At 36.3% G+C, this 21,841-nt stretch overlaps 1 protein-coding gene across 4 annotated transcripts in view; it reads left to right on the top strand.

Moving 5' to 3' along the window:
* The window catches only part of Cdh10 (cadherin 10), a 181,761-nt gene that overhangs the window by 120,282 nt on the left and 39,638 nt on the right, over window positions 1–21,841 (top strand). For all 4 annotated transcript variants that reach the window (XM_028767577.1, XM_028767578.1, XM_028767576.1 and 1 more), the window contains 3 exons: window positions 16,067–16,361; window positions 18,136–18,255; window positions 18,828–18,995. In XM_028767577.1, the coding sequence (XP_028623410.1) occupies window positions 16,067–16,361; window positions 18,136–18,255; window positions 18,828–18,995 (583 nt within the window). The remainder of the gene's footprint in view (window positions 1–16,066; window positions 16,362–18,135; window positions 18,256–18,827; window positions 18,996–21,841) is intronic.

Here is a 21,841-nt window from a genome sequence, read left to right on the forward strand (position 1 = left end):
TACATCAATCATTGATCAAAAGATCCCTTGCAGACTTCATCACAGGCCACTGTGGTAGAACATTTCTCCACAGAGTTTCTTTCCTCCCAAATGATTCTAGCTTGTTCAAATTGACAGAAAATTAACTAGGGCAGCTGACAAAGGACTAATTTCCCAGACAGCTACCAGTCACCACTTACCTCAATATCCTTCCCTACTGTTTTAAAAATAGTATTTATTCTTTTGAGAATTTCCTATATTGTATTCTGATCACATTCACTTCCCTAACCCAACTCTTCCCAAATATACCCTCACTTGCCTACTTACACAACTTATATTTCTCTCTTTTTTGTTGCTTTTGTTACTGTTTAAGCCCATCAAGTCCAATTTGCTTTGGCGAATACTTTTGAATGTGAAACCTGTCCTCGAGTGTTGACTCAGCTACAGGGGTCACACTTGCTGTAAAGACAATTGACTTTCCATCTTCCTTTCCCAATAGCTATCAAATGGGAAGAGCACCTTAAATTAGGATGAGAGTTCATGCTTACATCCCTTTTCCATTTTACCCAGCTTGAGATTTTTGTAGATAGTGTGCATTCTTTTACAATCACTGTGTGTTCATATATAGAAGTACCTGTTCTAATCTAGCAAACACTGTTTGCTTATAGTTACCTACTATCTCTGACTTGTAACAGTCTTTCTGTTTCCCCTTCCTTTAATATTCCGGTGGGGTTTTCTGTGATATAGGCATCCCATTTAAGAATGAGTACTTCGTAGTCCCTTATTCTCTATATCTTGACCAGTTCTGCATCTCTGTGTTAATTGCCCTCTACTGCAAGAAAAAAAGCATTTCTAATTAATTACAATTAAGAGATGAAGTATAGTACTCTGCTTTGAGTCTATCTGCAGTTGCCAAGCAGGATCTTGCAGTTGCCCAGCTTCAGGGGACCTTGTGCAGGTGGGAAAAGGTAGGGGGTGAGGGTAAGGGTGCAGATAGACTCAAAGCAGTGTACCATATCATCTGAAGAATAGCAGGGAGACCATAACTCAAGCATTGTACCATATCTTCTGAAGAATAGCAGGTTGCAGTCCTCCTCGCCCCCATGAATAACCAGGACCCGCCGGTCGGGTCAAGTGGCACGGACCCATCCGGACGGACCCTCATTGAGAGGATGTGTGCACAACATCAAGATTGAGCAAGACAGAGATCATCGCCCGTGACCTGTCGTCCACGGAACCAGGTTGATGCTGCCATCAAGAAGGCAGTTGAAGTTCATTACCATCAGCTGAAAATTGCAGAGGATCCAGAAGTGACTCCGCAGGAGACTGACACAGCTGTCAGCTCCCCTGCCTCCCCCTATGGTCGACCCCTAGACTTCCACGCCCTCCAGAAGGGTTCCTGGTATGCCTGGGTTTGCCCTCATTTCTCTCGCTAGAGAGCTTGGCCTCTTGATCACCACAACAAAAATTGGCTTTTTCCTAAACCAAGGCCACCCTTGATATGGCCGCTAACATTGGGGAGCCTTCCTTTATGACAATATTACACCCCAAACTGACAAATGGTTGGTAACTTGAACATTTACAAGAGACTAGGATGGCTGTGAGTTAGCCCAATGACGGGATTATTGTAGGTCCACTTCCCAGGGGCCCACCCAATGCAGCCGAAAAGGAGTGCGTGGTGCTGGGAGTGGGTGCAGCCTACATGGCCTAAGACAGGGCTCTCACCCTCCTTTCACCCACATCAGAGTCCCTTGATGTTGCCCATCGTCTACAGCCTAAAGCCTTCGACCATCGATGTGACTCGTCTCACATCAGTGTTTTGGGGTTGTGAACTTGTCTAAGACCCCCCATAATTAGACATCCAAATTCAAAACTCACATAGTTGGGATTGAACATAAGACGCCTTCTCTAACTAAACAGAGAAGGGGGAGATGCCAGAAGCCAGGACCCTCGCCCTTACCCTTACCCCCTACCTTTCCCCACCTGCACAATGTCCTCTGAAGCTTGGCAACTGCAAGATCCTGCTTAGCAACTGCAGATAGACTCAAAGCAGAATACCATGTCTTCTTAAGAATAGCAGGGAGACCATAACTCAAGCAGTATACCATATCTTCTGAAGAACTGCAGGTAGATCATAATTCAAGGCAGTGTACCATATAGACCATGACATGTTTCAAGGCACAGGCCAAGAATATTTTGTACTTTTCCACCACCTGGACCCTCTTACCCCCTCCCCTTGTAAAACATGCTATAAAAAAAAGCATTTCATGTTCAAAAAAAAAGAAATAAAAAAAAAGAGATGAAGTATATATATAGTGTAGCATTATGTCATTGAGAATCATTTTTATACTTTTTCTATTTAGTGGATTTAGTAGTATATCTTCCTCAGGGCCTCTGACCTATCTATCCAGGCAGTTCCATTTCTTGGAGTGAGCCTCACATCTAGAAAACACTATGTGGTGATTGTCCTACTTAGGTTTCTATTGTTGTGATCAACACCATGGCCAAAAGCAACTTGGAGAGAGGAAAGGGCTTATTGATTTTCCATGTCCCGATCACAGTCCACCATTGAGGAAAGCTAAGCCAGTAAATAAAGGCAAATAGCTGAAGGTAGATACTGAAACAGAGACCATGGAAGAACGCTGCTTGTCACTTGTACTTCATAACTTACTCACCATGCTTTATTATACAACTCAATACTACCTTCCCATAAAGAGCTCTAGAAACAATATGCAAGGCCATCCTACATAAATCATTGAAAAAAAATAGCCACAGGGACTTGCCTAGAAGGCAAACTAATGGAAGCATTGGAAACATTTTTCCATTTAATTTTCCTCTTGCTAGGTGTTTCTAGTATGTTACAGTTGACAGTCAATCAATCAATCATCAATCAATCACAGAGTTACTGCCCAAACCTATATGCTGTAATTACATCTGTAAGCATATACTGTCAAGGCAATCATTATTATAGGTCACAGATTTTGCTGCTACATAAAACTGATTATTAGTACCCCACCCCTTTTGGTAATGTACATAGAACCTTCTAGCACTATGAGAGCTAGCCAGCTGGGAAGAAAATTCCAAATGAACATCATGTTTAGATTTCTTTTTCTTGTCCTTTGACAGATATATGTGATGTCTTCATTTAGGGTCTTAGTGTTAAGTTCTAGAGGCTTACTAATAATATTGGCAATACCCTGTATTGCCTGGTTCTAGGGTATTCTACAGGCAAACTATTCAAAAAGAGGTAACTCATTCCCGGCACTGAGGATTTTATTTGCTAGCATGTGGTATCTGATTGGGTTATTGTTCTCTGGCTAAAGAGTCACTCCACTTAATCTCTTCTTAGACATGTAGAAGTATACATTTTAGGAGGTTTCTGTATTTCCCATCCTTACACTTCAATTCATATTACTTTTACATAATTGAGCCGTAATGACATTACATTTTATTTATTCATTCTTTTCTTCATTCTTTCTTTTTTAATTTCTGGCACTATTTGGGTATTCTGCAAGTTGCCTTTGGGAATGGTGACATGAATTTATTGATTTAATAATGCTACTTCTAACATAAACTGCAGATATTTATGGTGACCTAACTTTTCGTTACAAAGAAAAAGATCTATATTTGAATTTCTATTTCTAAAAGGTTTATTCATATTTCTACCAATTAAAAACAATGTATATGTCATATTAAAAGTAGATCAACTTTATACTTATCCGGAACTTAGAAACAAATAATAACATTCTGTCTCTCCTCCCTTCCTACATCTCTCTCACTCTACATGTCTGTTCCTTTGACTGCATCTTGAGATGTGCAGATATTAGCCTCACATTCATGGTCTTCCAGCTGTGCACCTCTGTGCCTCTAGGGAACAAAATATTCTTAATGAAAAATTATAATTTTAACATAATAACTTTCCGATTTTCATTTCAGCATGTCATTTTGATGACTTTATTTAACCCAAAATTTTCATGCATTTTCAAAGAAATATATTCAATTTTCCTCCTCTTAAAACACACTTGCAGGGTTTGACTTCAATGCCAATTTATTTCTAGTAATAAATAAGTGTGTGCTATCTAGTATGAATAATCAAAGCAAAGAGTAATGAAAGTGCTAATATTGCTTGAAAATATTTCAGAATATTTAAAGGTTTTTAAATTATGTACATCTGTATATCACTATAGCTTGCAGAGTTCCATATAATAATACAACATATAATAATACAATATAGGGACAATTATAGGTAAACATGTCTACACAGATTAAAAAGTGTAATTTTGATACAGAAGACAAGAGATGAAATGGGCTACACAATGGAGACTGACAACTTCACTCATTTAGGTAATAAGACATACATAAAACTTTTTACAGATCAGTAAGAACTAAAAGGCCGGATAAATCAAGGATGGCAGTGAGAGATATGTCTGATAAGTATGGACAATAAGTACCTTGTTAAAATTAATTTATAGATAGTAGTTTGTGAGTGGAGCCTCATCAGTTTCCTGAAGACATTCCCGATTCTTTTCATTGTGAAAAACAGTAAATTGGCCAAAGATAGTTTTTAGTTAAATAACTTAAGATTATATGTCAGAGAATCTTTTTAGTTTCTCACATTTCACTTTACATTATTTTTATGTACATATCACAGGCCTATGTTAGCTGTTCCTAGGATAGCATTAATATTACTTCCCTCCCACCCCCAGTTTCTGTTAGGGTCTTATAACCAAAGGACAAACTGTGACTTTATGCATCAAACGTTATTCCTATTTTCTCTCCTTTAGAGTACCAGGAGGATGGCAGACTCTGACTTGTTCCTTGCATTGTCAAGTTATACACTTGATACTCTGTGGCTTCCAGTGGAAAAGTGTCTTTACGTATGTTAGAAACCAGAGCTTCAAATAAAAACTCTGTAACCTCACTCTCCAAAGCCGTTATAGCCCTAAAGCACTGCACTCCCTTAAATTTAATGTGGAGAAATTAAATTAAAGAAATACTTGCATAAACCCTATCCGTGAATGCCATACTCTCTAGCCTTGCTCCTGTGGTATCCTTTCATGTGTTCCTCTCAGTATAGTTTAATTCCTTGTAAAGCTAAGTGTACAGAGGGGGAAAGGTATTAAAGCAACATCGTTGATTTAAGTACCAGAATGAGTCTCAAGGTCCATCACAGGATATTCCTTCTAGAATCTTAAAAACTCCCTGCTAAAAATTACAAAAACAAAAACAACAACAACAAAAATAAAAACCTCACCCTGCTATATAATCTAGTCTGCTATTTATGTTACATATATTTGCTTTTTGTAGTTATTGCTTTTGTTCCTTTGTTTCTTTGTACTTAGAGGAAGAAGGGCTTGGTTTGACTTACACTTGCTGATGACAGTCCATCATTGGGGGAAGTCAGGGAAGTAATTCAAACAGTAGCTTGATCACACACCGTGAATGAATGCTGCCTACTGGCTCACTCACAAGCTGCTGCTTAGCTAGCTTTCTTAAACAAGGCAAAAACATCTGTCTAGGAATGGAGTCACACACAGTGCATTTGGATTTCCGATATCAATTAATAATACAGTTTCCCATACAAATGTCCTTATTCTGCTCTGATAAAGGCAATTCCTCTGTTGAAATTTTCTTTGATGATACTAGGCTATGTAAAGTTAATAACTTAAGTCAACCAGTTCAGAAGGTTTGTTCAATTGTGTAACAGGAAAACTCTACATTTTTTTTCTGCCTTAGAGAGAAGCACCCCACTGTAAAGAGGAATATTTCTTCGGTGACCTCCTTCTGGGGATTTTTTGGTCAATCATCAACTCATCCCACCACATTTACTATTTCCAAAGCTTACCAACAGACTTTGAATAATTCTTAATGGTTTCTAAAGGCGCCCTCCAATCTCCTGTATCATAGACATAATTGTAATGGGCTTAATTTAAAAAAAATCAAATGTAAACATTTTCTAGTTCTACAGTCCAAACATGACATTTTTGGTGGTTTGTTTGTTTGTTTGTTTGGTTGGTTTGTTTTGTTTTTGAAGAGATCTCTATGACTTGATCTTATAGTTATAAACCAACAATATTTTTGATGCTTTTTTTAATGGTCACCACAACCTGAAACACTGATTTGTGAATAATTCATTGTCTAACACTTAAATCCTTTATATTCACTCTGCCCCTAGCCCCAAGAATTGTCCCATAATGTTCTAATCAATCTAAATAAAATACATGTGGTATGTTTAAAATTCACTGCAGTCGTTTTGTCATCTTATTCATTGCCCCTATATCTCTCCTTTGCATTTCTATTTATGAATGGAGAATTGTTTAATTGAGGTTTATAAACTGATCTATGAATTCCTGTATCATATTTACATAACCCTTCTGGAAGGAACAGCTACACACAGTGGATTGTTTTTGTCTTATTTTGCTAACATACCACACTGTAATCAGGGATTTCCACCTTTCTTCTGTTTACTTTCCAGGCTCAGCAAAAATGAATAACTGCTTCGTTACTTCTGAGCAGGTGTTTGTGGGCTTGTCCATGTTTTCAGCTGGATTCTCATTCTAGATCATCTTTATATGTTTGTATGCAAATTTGCCTCTTTGATTCACCAATTTATTTTTTATTTTGTTGCAGTGCTACTTTCTGGAGCAATTAGAGAATTATGCCAATGTTGATGACACTTCCACAGCATGGCATATTTGTCACACGCTTGATTTTTTAAAAATAAATATAAATTATTCCTGTTGTTTGCAAGGAAACGGAGCATAAAATTAGCAATGTATTTTAGAGAAATTAGTCAGCAATTTCTGATATTTTAGGTTAATGCATGTAGATATGCACACAGACTCTTTCTCTCTCTCTGACACTCACACACACACAAACATTGAGAGAGATGCACACACACACACACACACACACACACACACAGAGAGAGAGAGAGAGAGAGAGAGAGAGAGAGAGAGAGAGAGAACTGATATATTTCTCTTGGTTAACTAATTGAAATTCTTTAAGAGATCCAGTCTGTTACAGATTCATTCTGATCTCCACTTTCTTTTCTCAGTCATTTAACTGGAGTCAAATAGAAACAATTATCAATATCTAAAGTATGGTCAAGTATTCTGAGTAGTAAAGATTTCCAAAAGAGGAATAATATTATTACTTTTTCTGAAGTCCTTCTCTTTTTCTGGAATAACACTAAATAATCCTAGCATTTTTATATTATTTGATAAACTTTTCTTTCTAATTTCTTTAATGAGTTAAATTCCATCTCCAGTAAAGTATTTTCTTATTTTATGTAAAATTTGCTTATTTATTGAGTTACATGAAAACAAAAAGTCACCTGAAATTGGTAGATGTGACATGTTATGCTCTGATGGTATATTTTCTCTAAAATTCACATTTTAAATTTCTGCCTGCCAAGGTGAAGATGTTTGTAGGAAGGGTATTAGGGACATGACTGGGTCATATATACTAAAAAGATTTGTGATATTTACTGATGGTTTTCAACTCTACTGGTTGGAGAAGTGTCTAGACATTTTATGAATTGTACATGATGAGTATCTGTTGGGAGTTTGCTGCAGCAGGTAGATTAAGTGAGCTTGGACGTAAGGGATGGATGGTTTTTTCCAATGATAGACATAGGATAGCTTATGCAGAAAAAGAGGAAAACAAAAGGTGAAGATTGGTTAGAGAGTTGCTAACTATTGGAGTCTTTGAAAGGAAGAAATTAAAAAAATAATTTTTTAAAAAATTAAAAAATATATTAAAGAATAAGAAAAAAGAAGGGAAGAAATTGCTTGGGTCACCTGAGTTGAAAGCTCATCTTTCCTAACCCCTGCCAATTTAACTGAAAACTCTAAAACAGTCAAGTAATTTTTTTATTTTGTTGTCAGCCAGAATTATTTTTTTTCATAACATTTCCAAGATCAACTAATTTGGGGAGTTGGCACTGAAGTGTAATTTTTCCTGTGATTATCTGGGTGTGCTGTTCAAAAGCTTTTGAAAATGTGGAAGAAACTTTGAAAGTTTTTGAGATGAAAGCTAAGATAATGTAGAGAAAATTATAAGCAATGCTTAATGAGTGATTCCAAGGAATTTAGAAAAATAATATAATGGAAATGTAGACAATAAATACTACTCATAGGGTTTCAGATGAGAATAAATACACAGTGAAGTAGACCAGGCTATCCAGGTTACACTGTGCTAATGAACTTCTACACTCTATCCATGTACTAAGGCTTCGTAGGAAGTGGATTTTGAAGGTGGATTTAATTTTATTGTAATCCAACTCTGAGACTATATTCGTAATTGTTACTGGGATTTCGTAAAACTTACAATAGCATGTGGATGAAATTCAGAATACAAAAGTTTCAAAAATATGTCTTTCCAATTAAGGAAGCCCATGAAAACTTATGACCGAGAAAACTGTAGCTGCTGAAGAGATTTGGGTTCCTTAGTAGATGCCAAGTGATTTACAACACCACAATGGAAAAGAGGCATTTCAGAATGCAGTGAAGCCCTACCCATGTCAGGCTCAAGGGTATGAAAAATCCATACTCAATTAAAAGTTATAGAGCTCGACAGTGAACTGCCCACAGAGGTTTATGAAGGAAGTTGTATCCTATAACCCTATTCACTATGACTTCTACACAAAGCACTTAGGAAAGGATTGAAATATGTTCAAAGGAAATGAAGCTAGCACTGCATCTGACAGCATACAGTACTCATGTTCTGCTCATACTGGAAATATACACAATGTTAAAAGTGTCAATTCATGACACCTTAGACTTTAAAGGAAGTTCAGTGAAAACAGGTAGCAACAGGAATCACTGAGAAGGTAATGCATGAAGCTGGGATGAAGCCAAAGACTGAATGGAAACTCTAGCTTATTGAAAATGTCAGGAATATGAAATATCTGCCAAAACAAGAAAGAAAAAAAAAAGCACAAGACAGTTAGTAGATACAGTCATGAGAAAGGCAAGCTTGACTACAATGAACTACTACTAATTGTATGATAACCAGATTGACTCAAGCCACCTCATGCCACCCTATGTTTCAGATGTTGGACATGTCACTATAGCCACAGGATTTCATTTTCTGTTCTGGATTTTCGTTTTAGTATCTTCCAATGCTTTGTTGCTATTCTACTGTATCTGCTATTCCACCATTTGTACATTAGTGGCACGTAACTAGATTTTTGATGTATTTAGAGGCTTACAGCTAATTTCTTCTCTGAGTCTCAGAAAACTGTAAATTTGCATTTTGTAACAATGCTTGAAGTGTCAAGAATCTTAAGTACTTTGTCACAGTGATTAAAAAGGTCACACAAACTCTCAACACACAAATCAATGTTCGGTTCAAGTCCTAAAAGAAAGACTTCTCTTTCTGACTGGTCTAGAGAAGCAGCTAGAAGACACTAACATACTCAAGGCAAAAAACCTCCAGAACAATGAGTTAATCTGACACAGTGCCCCTTGACTTTCAAAGAGTATCCACTACCTCTTCTCTACTGCTGTAAGACAGTGACCCAAAACTCTTTATAAAGAGTTGATTTTGCTGAGGTCCTTTCCAGAGACATAGTCATGAAGGAAGGGGATGCTTGGCAGAAAAAAGGCTTGGCTGCTGGAATAGGAAGCTGAGCACTCCTGTCTTCAACCATAACTAAGATTCAGAGAGACAAGTGGAAGTGGAGGCAATGCATTCAGCCCTCAGAGAAGGCCCCTAGTTGATGCACTTCCAGCAAAGATACAGCTCCTAAGGGTCCCGTAACCATCAGCTGACGACCAAATATTTAGAGATGGGAGCCTATGCAGGAAATAAGTCATGAAAGACACTATACCAAACTGGAACTGAAATTCTTTGTTTGTTTGCTTGTTTGTTTGTTTTTGTTTGGAAGTAATCCAACCCATGGTTCTTGATTATAATAGACTGAACAAACTCAAACAATTTCCAGCAACACACTACCAATCCTGAAATGTATCTTAACCTTTGTATGACAAACATTTACCTCCCTAACTCTTATATGAAAAAGATGTTTTCAAACAAGGTTTGTCCCCACATCCCTTTTGTGTTACAGAGTTTATTTCATACAAACTTAAGATGAGTGTATTACATTTCTCATTACACGAGAAATATGCTACATTTCCACCTGCCAAACATTCTTCAAATTTTGTTTGAGAATTTTCTTTACCCTCTGCAGCTTGCTTACACTTAAAATATTAAAACTGTTCAATACAAACAAGTGTAATAATAGCTTTTAATTAAACTTTTTCTGAGTTAAAAAGTTAAGGAACATAGAGATGACTTTTAACTGTGCAGTACAGAAGCTGTTGTCCTATTTTCATTAGTTGTCATGTATCCTACCATGTCCTTTATCTGCTGGGGAATTTACAAGGAGCACAGCAGGTTGTGAATTTTTAATAGGCTTTCCTCAAGGAAAGGAAAGGTCAGTATTAACATAAAATTCTTCTTAAAGATTTGTGGCCAAATGTTTCACACCGGAAAACAGGTGTTACTGCAGAGCTAAAACCACAAGAATTGTTTTCTCCTTTCCTTTCTTTTCCTTTCTTTTCCTTTCTTTTCCTTTCTTCTCCTTTCTTCTCCTCTCCTCTCCACTCCTCTCCTCTCCTCTCCCCTCCTTTCCTCTCCCCTCCTCTCCTCTCCCCTCCCCTCCCCTCCCCTCCTCTCCTTTCCTCTCCTTTCATTTTATTTTCTTTTTCTTTGTGTATGTGTTGAAAGAAAACTTTATGTGCTTTCTTTGGCAGCACACATACTAAAATTAGAACTAACTGGACACCTCAGAGCTCCCAGGGACTAAACTACCAACCATGGGCCTGTCCGTGGCTCCTGATACATATGTAGCAGAAGACTGCCTCATCTGGTATCAGTGGGAGGGGAGGCGCTTGTGGAGACTTGATACCCAGTGAAGGGGATGCTAAAGGAGTGAGGTGGGAGTGGTTCAGTAGGTGGGGGAGCACCACACCCTCTTGAAGGTGAAGTGGAGGGGAATGGGGTGAGGGGTTCATGGAGGGGAGACCAGGAAGGGGGATAACATTTGAAATGTAAACAAATAAAATGATTAATAAATAAAAAGAAGGAAAACTTTGTTTCACATAATAAAATAGCAAAATACTTTTTTTCTTTGAAAATTAATGCTATATGTTTTTGCACAGATGATTAATTGACACCGTCTCTTTGTGTCATAGATACATGACTTGATTTAATTAAATTAAGTAAGTTAATTTATAATAATATATAAATTAAATATGCCTAATATGCAAATATGTAGAACAATGAAGAAGCAATAGTTATAAAGAAATAATTAATGTCCTATCTCAGTAAATAGGTTGGTATGTCAAATAGTATTTTATCTGATGTATAATATTAAGACAAAGAAGCAATACCAGGGAGAGTGTGGAGAAATTACACACATGAAGTGAAGTAAACTAATTAAGGTGGCTGCTTAATGCTACCCTCTAGACTCAGTACTAACTGTTGTAGCCATTAACTCACAGCTGATCAGTTGTTCACTCTGGACCCACAGACACATGGCCCCATCAGCACTTAGTTATGGAATGATGGTGGACGCATTGGCCCCCATCTTTTGATGAAACACTACAGGCTATTGATGGATTCTATGATGAGGAGTTGTGTACCAACATTTGGGCCTTCTGGGCCCCATAGGATATATGCAAACATATGGTCAAGCAGACAGTCCTGGCTAAATCCAGTAGGCCAGGAAACAAAATCAGTAGACTTGAAAATAAGAAAGAGAAGCTTGTGGCGTAAAAGGATGACTCAAAGATAAGGTTGGCTTGGCAGGGAGAGTGATCAGTATGCATTGTGTACTTATGCAAAATTGTTCAACAGCAAATTATAATTGATATAAAAATATGTCAAAGGAAACAAACAGTAAAAACCCTACTTTTGTGAAACACTAAAAATAAGAGGCTTGAACATGAGAAGACTAGATAAGAACTAATTGAAGAATTTTGTTGATTTCTTTTCTTCTGATTCTAATAAAAACATTGCCACCAATTTACCAATTAGAAGAGGGCTAGGCAGCCCGTGAGTTTTTATCTATGAAATGGGTTAGTTACCAACATCTCAAGAGATATAATAATTCAGCTGAACCAAAATAGTACTTGCAAGCCTGCCTGATTTATTCAAGTAGATTTGAATAAAGTTTATTATCATAAGCTAGTATTACAGCCTTAATTACCTTCATCTTTATCTTTATTCCTGTTTTAGTGGTCAGTCATGTTCAGTTTTTCACACTGTAAGAAAGGGCTTTAAAAAAAAAGTAGCTCATTACTATTGTAAAGCCTGATTTCTGAAAAATAAACGTATTCAGTGTGCAGCTTCTTGCCATGTAAAATGCTACAATAGTAGCTGTCAATTGCTTCTCTTAATTATATCCCTTTTGGACAAAGCAGACATCTTTTCATTTTCCGATTCTTAAAACCACAGTCTGACTTGTAGCCGTCTCTTTTAGGTTTGCTGCTACCATGTTCAATTTTCAAATTCAACAGCAAGCCTCACAGTATGTGGTCCAATTACAAGATTTAATTTTCACTCTGTAGTCTAAGTGAAGGTATAAATCCAGCTGTGATTTTTATCCTAAATTCAGATTTATAAAATTTCAAATCCCACTGTATAAACGTACAATCTCAAGAGCTTTCCTTTTGCAAACTTAATGAGTTGAGCAGCAGAATCACTTTGAATCATTACCTTCTTGCCTTGCATATTTCTGCACCTCAGTTCTATGCTCTGTATTCACCATTGTCCTAAGATACACAGTTTTTAAAAGGGAGAATTTCTTTAGTTTCTAAGCTGTATTCAGTCTTCACCTGGTAGCTTAGATATTATATGCTTAAACAGATACACATTCACTCCTGTTAGCTGTTTAGAGTCTTCCCTGTGTATTTGATTTACATGTCTCTTTTGGGTCTTCCATAGAATACAGATGGAATTTTGCATTTGCTTCTAAAGCACCTGACTATATAAAAAAATTCAAATTAATGTAATTGAATGAATAGCAAATAAAACTTGAACTGTCTACTGTGAACCACAGTACTGTCTGGTCAAGTGATTGATAACACAAATAGCAATGGGTTATGTTTCTCAGACTGAATAAGCAATGTGTAACGCTTAGAGCTGCCGCTGGTATGATGACCACAGTGTTGCAAATGTATATAATTTGAGAGTTTCTGAGAAACCAGGTACAATTTTAGATACTAATAACCATCAATCTGTAGATTGCTTGAGAGTGATTCCTGGACTACACATTCATATGTGACTTTTGAGAGTTTCTTATTTAATAACTGATACTTCCTGAGTTTACTTCTTTTATATTCTTGCTTTCAAATAGCTACACATTCAATAAATCATTCTTTGTTCCCCAACTTCTTTTATCTCTAAAGTGCCTATACATTTCAGATATGTGTATCCGTTATACCAGTAATGAGTAATCATTTATTCTAAGTTGAGAATGGAGCTATATACAGAGCAGATGGCTAAATTCTAATAAATATATGACATCACAACAAAGTAAACCACTTTCGTAAATATACCTATAACTAGCAGTAAAATCACATGTATAAATATATTCACTTTTGCTTATATTTAGGCTCATATAATGACTTTGGGGGCTAGGCAGATAACTGGTCATGCAGTTGCTATGCAAACATGACTTACCAGAAGCCATCACCCTTAAAGAAAGCTTAAACTCCCTCTCCAACAGACCATTAACTGTTCACGGCTCCTCAGCTAATAGTGGAGGCTCATGAACCACTTCCAACACCATTTTACGGTATTATATGGCTTGATGTTGTATAGGCTGTGCAAAGGCAACCAAATCTACCCTTGCATTCATGTGTATATAGATCCTACTATGTCCAGAAGACAATATTTTTCTCTGGCCTCTTAAAACCTCACTCTTCTGAGAGGGCATCTCATCCTTGGGGAGATAATGTGATAAGATGTCTCACTGTGGCTGAGCATTCCACCATCACTTATTGTCTGCAGGTTTTTTAGTTCTGTGTTTCCATATTAATCATCATACACTGTAGATAGACTTTTCTGATGAAATCTGAGAGCCGCACTGATCTGTGTGTAGAGAGAAATGAATTTAGAGAACAATGTAACAACGTATCCATTTATCAAATTAAGTGTTAGGGTCAGCCCTGGGCCTATGGACACCCTGACCAAGGGGTTTTGGTCAGTTTTGCCATACTGGACATGTGGGGTTTTTCCCCGCTGGGGAGCAGGTCTTAAATTTAATCAGAAATGGTTGGTTACCCTCCTATGATTCATATCTCTATGAATGGACTGCATCCATGGGTGCAATCTTGCCATGCTCGACATTATTTCTGTTCACAAGGTACAGAGCATTGCAAGGCTGTTCACATTACTCCTCTTTAGAAGTTCCAGTATTAAGAGTGCTAGCCAGCAGGGAAGAAACTCCCATGTCTACCAGCTGGATTTCTCAATGTCCGATGTGTAATGCATGTGTTGTCTTCAGCAGAAGACAGTGCTATAAAATTCTCATGAGGAAAGTAAGAGCACCATGAATAGCCTTTCTTGCTTTCGGAGTCTCTAGGATATTTCTGACAAAGACCTTGGGAGTTATCATATACTAGGCACTGGGCGTTTTAATTGGCAAATGGTGACTTCTACAATGAACAATTCCCTCCTTTGGGTAACTCTGATTAGACACTTTTGTATGAATATACTCATGAATGAAGCTTTCAAAATGGTAAGTTTCCATATGGCTTTTAAAAAACATCCTTACAGTTGCTTATTCTTCCCTGTCTCTTCTCAGTCCTGCCCTCTCATCTCTCTCCCCAGTTAAAGTTCCTTCTGCACTTCTCCCCTGCGTATGAAATTTGTAGGCCATGATCTATAGAAATTAACAAAGCAATGCAAGTAGGTGTATTATTAAGTTTAAAAATTACATTTTATTACATATATTGAAACTGTAATAATCGCATATATAATACTAATGGATAAGTTTATAATCCTGGTCATTCCAAAAAAAATTTGTTTCCTTCATAAGCTAAGAATCCCATGATAAGTTGGTAGCCCTGTAGACTGCCACATTATCTGAAAGATGCTTGGGTCTCATTACTTTCCCAGACTCAACAATCTAGTTTACTTGCTAGTCCTAGAAGGATTTCCTGTTTAGTCTCCCAAAGGCTTAACTTACTGATCCTGTCTGGCTTGCTTTAAGAATACCTTTGAAAAACACTTCAGGTAGAATTTTCTTTTGATACAGGAATTCTTGTGTCCCTAGTTCAGCTACAGTAACTTGTGTACATACACTGGTATGTAAACATGGTCCCAAATACAACTGTATTGAAATAATTCTGAAAGATTTGTTGTAATTCTGCTATAGGCACAGGAAAGGCAGTCACAGTCTTGCCCCTTAGCGGAATTTAAGAAGGTAGCTTGACAAGATACAATACTAGAACTTATATTATGTCGTATTTTATATTATTTTTCATTTAGTATATATGTACCTGTGTTACATAGACACCTATCTGATCTGAGACCTACAAATATTTTCAGGATAGGAGCCATCTTTGCATGCAACCAAATATTATATTTATTATTCCCACATTTGAAGTCTGTCTAATATATGCCTGAAAGACACATAAATCCTAAGATGTTACTAATTACAAAGTAGAAATACAACCAGTAATAAATTGATCAGAACTGATGTTCCTGTAAAATATAATAGTAAAATAAGCTCATATTTCTAGGATGAGTTGAAAGCATACACCCTCATGGCTGATGTCTTTATCAAGATTTATTTTTTGATAAAAAGAATTATGTACAGAGCAGGAAGGGGGAACTTAATTTAACTTTGGAGGTTTTTGTTGATGTTCTTGTTGTTGGAAAAAATGCACAGTGCTACATGAAAAGCTTCTGCTGGTCCTTGAGTATGATAGAAGGTACTCAGTTCCGATTCAAAGAACTGAGATTACTGAGCCCGTGATGTGTGATAGGATTTGAAGGGCCATCTTTGAATACTCTTACTCCTGTGCATCTTCAGTCTTCATCATGGATATGCTCATTTTATTTCCTCTAGCTTCATTCAGACCAAGATAAAGGAGATGGATCGCTCAAATATATTTTGTCTGGAGACGGAGCTGGTACCCTTTTTATTATTGATGAAAAAACAGGTGATATTCATGCCACAAGAAGAATTGATAGGGAAGAAAAGGCCTTTTATACTCTACGTGCACAAGCTATTAACAGAAGAACTCTGAGGCCAGTAGAACCAGAGTCAGAATTTGTGATCAAAATCCATGATATCAATGACAACGAGCCTACATTCCCAGAAGAAATTTATACTGCTAGTGTTCCTGAAATGTCCGTTGTAGGTAAGTGCAGTTACAACATTTATGATGTATGAAGACTATGAGAGTCATTTCAAGTCATTCTTGCAATATTGTGTTTAATTAACTTAAATCACTCTTTTTATTCCTCACTCAAAATGCATATATGTTTTAGTAAAGAAGCAGTGAGTAAGAAAAAAAGATAATATTGCATTTTATATGGTTTGTGGATTTGCAGATCTTCACAGCACATTCAGGTAGACCTGCCCAGTAACCCAGAAAATACCTCTAAATTTCAGTAGAAAGGATAAAAATCAAACCTATTATATTAACCTTAACAGTGAGCATGTAAGATCCTGAAGTCAAATATCTTAAGGTTAGAGTTTTCTGCGATCCACAGTGTACTAGATACGGTACCCTTACAGATACTGAATATTTGGTCCTCTAAGTGATATGCTATATGCATATGATTGATGCATACCCTCCTCAGATTATTTATAAAACCTAATAAAACAAAACTATTTTAGCATTTACTCTACTGTTTTGTTTACTGAAAGCAACAAGGAAAAATATCTATACCTGTTTAACAGGCCTATAGTTTAAAAACATTTTAAATTCTCCAACAGAAAAACTGAAGCTATAGACCGTTAGAGAGACAGTCAGACCTACAGACCATAGATTGGTACAGCAAGAGTACCAGAGATAAGAAATGATTTCACTCATGAATGCTAGTCACAATGTATCAGATTTTATTTAGATTATTTACCTATTCAAGCAAACGTTCTGGTTAGAATATTTTGTTAATATTGAGAGATCCTTGTGCTATAATATTTTCATATAAAACTTCTGTAATCATTGTCATATTTAAGTAACTCCACTGAAACCTCACTTTCATATAATTAGAATAGCAGCACTGGATTGTGAAATATAAAACTTAAAAAGTGTAATGTTTAAGAAAATGGAATATAGTTTTAACATTAACTGTGTGATATATTGGTGACATAATCTATCTCATTATTTTTACTAAATAGTGATAATGTACCCAAATTTCAGGAATGCCTAGTAACATTTTTAGAGTAAGATATACTTGAATTTCATTAAAACACTTTTTCAAATGTGTATGAATTTGTGTAAATTAATAAAATTCTTTATTAAATAGCAACATTTGGTAAGTGGTAAGTCTGATATTATTATAAACTCATGCTTCTCTCAAAACATTTGTTTTGGGAGTGTTATTGCACTTTGCAAAACTCCAAGGACTTTGGGTGATCATCAAGCATAAAGTCCATAGATATAGCAAAGCATGTTAGAAATATCTTAGAAGTTCTGGGAACATGGGGGTCATCTTAGATTGTTTCTAAATTTGGAATTCAATCTATTCACAAAATTGTATTCTAGAGCAGATCTTAATTATTTTTTGAGTTAATTAGTGCAAGGGGAGAAAGATTATACTTACTCCTTCGAGATTTAGATATGCCCTTTACTCTAAACAAGTCTATTATTTTAAAATTGATTTTAATAATACCTCAGGTCTCCATGTTTAAAAAGGGATCATGTTTGTTATGTTCTGAAATAGTGCAGCATTATCTATTTGTCCATAAGAACTTACCTTTTAGTTGAATAGTAATTGTTAAGTTGAATTTACGATTTCTTTGCAACACTATATATGTTTATCTCTATCTATCACCAAACTCTATGTAACAGTTCCTTAAAGTGGTCATTTTTAAAGCCAAAAGTCACTCAAGTCTTCATTGAAAACAAGCACTTTTGCTCCTCCTTCTGGTACTGTGCAGAACTAAGCTGAATTTGGATACTTCAGGTACTTCTGTGGTGCAAGTCACAGCTACCGATGCGGATGACCCTTCATATGGAAACAGCGCCAGAGTCATTTACAGCATACTTCAAGGGCAGCCTTATTTCTCTGTGGAACCAGAAACAGGTCAGGATCAATGAACTGCTGTTTGCTGAAGTTACCATGGTTGTGATCTTTGCAAGTATGAGGTGCTAAGCATTAGGAGTGGGACATAAGGTGTAATTTTCAGTCGATATACATGTTGTTTTTAAGCCAAGTGAACCTGAGCTCCAACAGTTTGCCTAAACAGCTAAAACAATAGATCCCAGAAATCCTCCTGCTGTGTATGCATTCGACCCCACTCCCAAGATGGGATAGCAGGACCTTGTTGCCAATTATTTGGGAGCAGAGGATTAATGTCTTTGTGTTTGTATATGAAGCTTTTCACTTATTAATATATATGCCCAGCCTGATGATTATGTATTTAAAAACTCAAATAACTAATAGACATATAACTGTTTGAGGTTTTATATAAGTTTAGAATACTATAGTGCATTTGATACTACTAGGAAATAGCAAACAAAACAAACACTAAGGATATATATATATATATATATATATATATATATATATATATATTTGATATCATAACTGTAATAATTGATTAAATCGGAGGGTACCACACAGTGGAATGAGACAGCATTTGTATTTTCCCATAGGTATCATCAGGACAGCTCTACCAAACATGAACAGAGAGAACAAGGAACAGTACCAGGTGGTTATTCAAGCCAAGGACATGGGTGGCCAGATGGGAGGTTTGTCTGGAACCACCACAGTGAACATCACTTTGACAGATGTCAATGACAATCCACCTCGCTTCCCCCAGAGTAAGTGCGTTTCAATCATCATTTTATAGAACGTACGAGCTAGAGTATAAAGACAGGCTTAACAAATTACTAATTAGCTAATTAAAAACACTGTGATAGTTTGTGAGCAACCTTACAGTAAATGGTAAAAATTAAGTAATTTAAGTAAATCTCTTACAGAATTGGAGACTCCATATCTCAACTACTTCTTTCTCCCCCTACAAAATATGTAATAATTACCTAATAACTGTTTAATCTAGTAAAAGGAATACCCTCATTTAATGAAGGTATGTGAAGGTAATAATTTGTAACTACTATTTTTTTCTCTACTTAGATATTAATGAGTAAGATCCTAAGTTGAAGATAAAATTTGAATAAAACATCGAATCATAAGAACCCAACAATTAATGCCAATGTAGTCAGAACTTTGGGAAGTAATGTAAATTCTATTTTCTATCACTATGTGTGGAAAGGCAGTCCTCCTAAAATATTTAATATTTCTGGTCCACATATAAATAAATACATCTTAAATAATTCATTTTCCAAATTTTCCAAATCAATTAAGAGTCAATTAAGGATCAGTTAAGAGCCGTTGTCTTCTGAATATATAATGATTGTATTAACCATCTATTTACGCTCTCTTCTTACAAAACTTTGTAGATTATATGTGTGAAACATGGACTTGATGACAGTGATGCTACTGAACTCTGAAGCCTCTACCTAGTTTTATCTCTTTCACTAGTCCCTTCACTTCAAGACAGAAGTTAGCACTATTATGAATCAAACAACAAAAAAAATCATACTCTAGAGCTATCTCTATTCCATCCTATTATATTGTTTTAAAAATAATTGCAAATATAATCATATCATTGCTGCCTTTTCCACTCCTCTAGCCCACCCCTCCAATGTCCAACAACCCCAAATTCAAGGCCTCCTTTTTTTTTTACGTTATATATTATTTACATTTCAAATGTTATTCCTTTTCCCAGTCCCCCCACCCCCGGAATCCCCCATCCCATTCCCCTTCCCCTGTTTCTATGAGGGTGTTCCCCCTCACACCTGCCCACTCCTGCCTCTCCTCCCTGACATTCTCATACACTGGGGTATCTAGCCTTCACAGGACCAAGGGCCACACCCCCCCCATTGATGCCAGACAAGGCCATCCTCTGCTACATATGCAACTGGAGCCATGGGTCGCTCCACGTGTACTCTTTGGTTGGTGGTTTAGTCTCTGGGAGCTCTGAGGGGTCTGGTTGGTCGATATTGTTGTTCTTCCTATGGGGTTGCAAACCCCTTCAGCTCCTTCAGTCCTTTCTCTAATTCCTCCATTGGTGACTCCATTGGGGACCCAGTGCTCAGTCCAGTGGTTGGCTGTGAGCATCCACCTCTGTATTTGTCAGGCTCTGGCAGAGCCTTTCAGGAGAAAGCTATATCACGCTCCTGTCAGCATGCCTTTCTTGGCATCCACAACAGTGTCTGAGTTTGGTGACTAATGGAATGGATGCCCAGGTAACCTCTCGTTTCATGTATACATAAAGAAGAAGTCAACATACGAATACAACCTGATGAACCCATTCACTGTTGCGAGAATATATATATTTCTAGGGGTGGCCATGATCTCTGTTCTTAATTTTCATCTATTCCTGGTTGTCACCATCAAAGTTGATCCCATTTTACTTCTGACCTCAGCGTCAATCTCTTTGTGATAAAATAAACTTGGAATTACAAAGGTTTTGTCTTTATCACATTTGTAACTTCATACAGCTGTTACTTGGACAGATTTCTAATATTTTAATGTAGTTTTGCTCTTCATGAGAAGGACTGTAGTTCTTTCTGGGCTAATAACCTACATTTTCTTGTCAGAAGTGTATAACTAGGATTAATTTATTTAAAATTATGTATGTTGGATTATAAAATCAGATAGAATTATTTGAACATGCTAGCCATATGTCTGTATATATATTTGTATATGTGTGTGCGTATCTTTATTATATATATACATATATATAACCCCCCCAAAAAAGAGGGTATCCAAGTACCACCTTTTCAGATAGTCATATTATACCTTAATGTTGTGTTATTCATCAAGGAAGAAGAAACATATAGTAATCTTTAATTTTTTTAAATAGGCTCACTAGATAATGCGATGTAAAATTTAGATTTAACATTTGACATGTATTCTTGAACTAATGAACATGTTGAGCTGGAGAGGTAGCTCAGTCATTTAGAGCACTTGTTTGATTACCAGTATCCACGTGGTGGATCACAATTGACTGTTCCAGTCACAGGGAATCTGATGCTCTCTTCTAGCTTTGAGGGCACCAGGCATGCATGACTTCCACATACATACATGCAAACTAAACATCATACACATAAAATAAAATATTTGTCTAAAAAATTGAACATTTTGAGAGGAATGAACCATATCTAATAGAAGCTATATTTCAAAATAAACAAAGCAACCACTGAAAAAAAGATGCTTCATCAGTAACATATGTCATTTTGGAATAGTATCAAATTTAAAGTTCTCAGTGTATTCAATAAAGTAATTGATAAATGCTAGTTGAATGAAAAAACTCAGACATTTCCAAGAGAATATGATCAATAAGCCCATATTTATTTCATTGCATTTTCCGTGCAAGTCCTTCAGTCAATACACATTTATTTGTCCTTATTCACTTGAAATTCATGACTGCCCCGTGAGGCTTATTACACAAAATATAACACAGTAATATGGCAACAATAATTGTCATGATATTAATAGAAACAGGAAAAAGCTGCATACACTTAATTTTCTAAAGAAAAATTTTACTTGACACCACATCTTATTGACTTATTGGATCATAATAACTCATTACTATACTCTC

The sequence above is a fragment of the Grammomys surdaster genome, unplaced genomic scaffold, assembly GCF_004785775.1.
Source record: "Grammomys surdaster isolate TR1022 unplaced genomic scaffold, NIH_TR_1.0 174, whole genome shotgun sequence".
Classification (NCBI taxonomy): domain Eukaryota; kingdom Metazoa; phylum Chordata; class Mammalia; order Rodentia; family Muridae; genus Grammomys; species Grammomys surdaster.